This window comes from Apteryx rowi, unplaced genomic scaffold, assembly GCF_003343035.1.
Source record: "Apteryx rowi isolate R43461 unplaced genomic scaffold, aptRow1 scaffold_35, whole genome shotgun sequence".
In the NCBI taxonomy this organism is placed as follows: Eukaryota; Metazoa; Chordata; class Aves; order Apterygiformes; family Apterygidae; genus Apteryx; species Apteryx rowi.
Genome location: NW_020449974.1, coordinates 532,962 through 534,142, shown reverse-complemented (window position 1 = coordinate 534,142; position 1,181 = coordinate 532,962). Strand labels below are relative to the sequence as shown.

Sequence of the window (1,181 nt, the reverse complement as noted above, 5' to 3'; positions counted from 1 at the left end):
CCACCCAGCACTAGCATGGACCCACACCTTGCCCCGACACCTGCGCTGACACCAGCACCTTCCCCCTTCGCCCACGTGGACCCCACACCTTACCCCCCGACACCCTCATTGACACCCCCACCTTCCCCCTGAGCCCACTGACACCTGTGTGGACTCCACACCTTCCCCACAGGCACGTGCATCGACACCCGCATGTAGACCCACACACTTATCCCCGCCAGTCACCTGCACCAACACCCACATGGACACCCTGGCCCCCAACACCCGCACTGGTCCTGCACAGACACCTGCACTCCCCACAGTCGCACACACATCGGGCCTAAACACAGCCAGCGCTAGGGACGCACCAGCGCAGGGCCCCCGCACCGCACCACGTCCTACCACCCGCCCAGGTTGCATCAGGGCAGAAATACCCCCAGACATGCGCCTGTGCACGTCAGGCAGACACGCGCCAGCGAAACCTGTGCGTGCGGGGGCTCACGGGCGAAGCGGAGGTGAGCGGGTCCGCCTGCGCGAGCGTGTGCGCTGCAGGGTGTGCGTGCGTCTGGCACACGGCAAAAACAACACGCGCTTTGGAAATTCAGCTTCGGTTCTGGTGAAATACCGGCGTAACGGCCCAGAACCGAACGCGGAAACGGATCCAGCCCCGCTGCGAAGCCGCGGGCGGCACGGACACCTCGCCGCCATGCGCACACTGAAAATCCACCCGGTTGTACCGAGCGCAGGGTGATCCCCGTGCCGGAGCCTCCAGGTTAACACGGAGCCCAGCTCCCCTGCTGCTTAATAACCTGCCATTAAATACCTCCGCGTGCACGTGCAAGTTGTCCGTCGCTAGCAAATCCTACCTTAAATAAAGTGGACACCCAGCCTCCCTATTCTTTAAAATTCCTTTTCACTGCTTGAGCCATAAAAACAGGCCTGGTTACAAATCGCTATATAAAATATATATTTATATATATATATATATATAAATATAAATCTCTCTGTATGCGTTTTTCAGTGATTCGAGCGTTTCAAGGCAAATGGAAAGAAAGAGATTGTATTGGCATAATTATCCTGCTAGCRAGGAAATACCCTGGTGATGGCTGCCCATATAAGAACTTAAAGGGAAGACGATGCCTGCAGGAGACAAAGGAAACCATCAGGTTTTTCTTTTAAACACTTTTTTTTTTCCTCCCATT

General features: G+C 55.8%; 1 protein-coding gene across 1 annotated transcript in view; it reads right to left on the bottom strand.

Moving 5' to 3' along the window:
- Positions 1-194, bottom strand: part of LOC112969429 (homeobox protein not2-like) — a 6,623-nt gene extending 6,429 nt beyond the window's left edge. The window contains exon 1 of the mRNA XM_026072753.1: positions 122-194. Within this exon, the coding sequence (XP_025928538.1) occupies positions 122-194 (73 nt within the window). The remainder of the gene's footprint in view (positions 1-121) is intronic.
- Between the last annotated feature and the right edge of the window lie 987 nt (positions 195-1,181).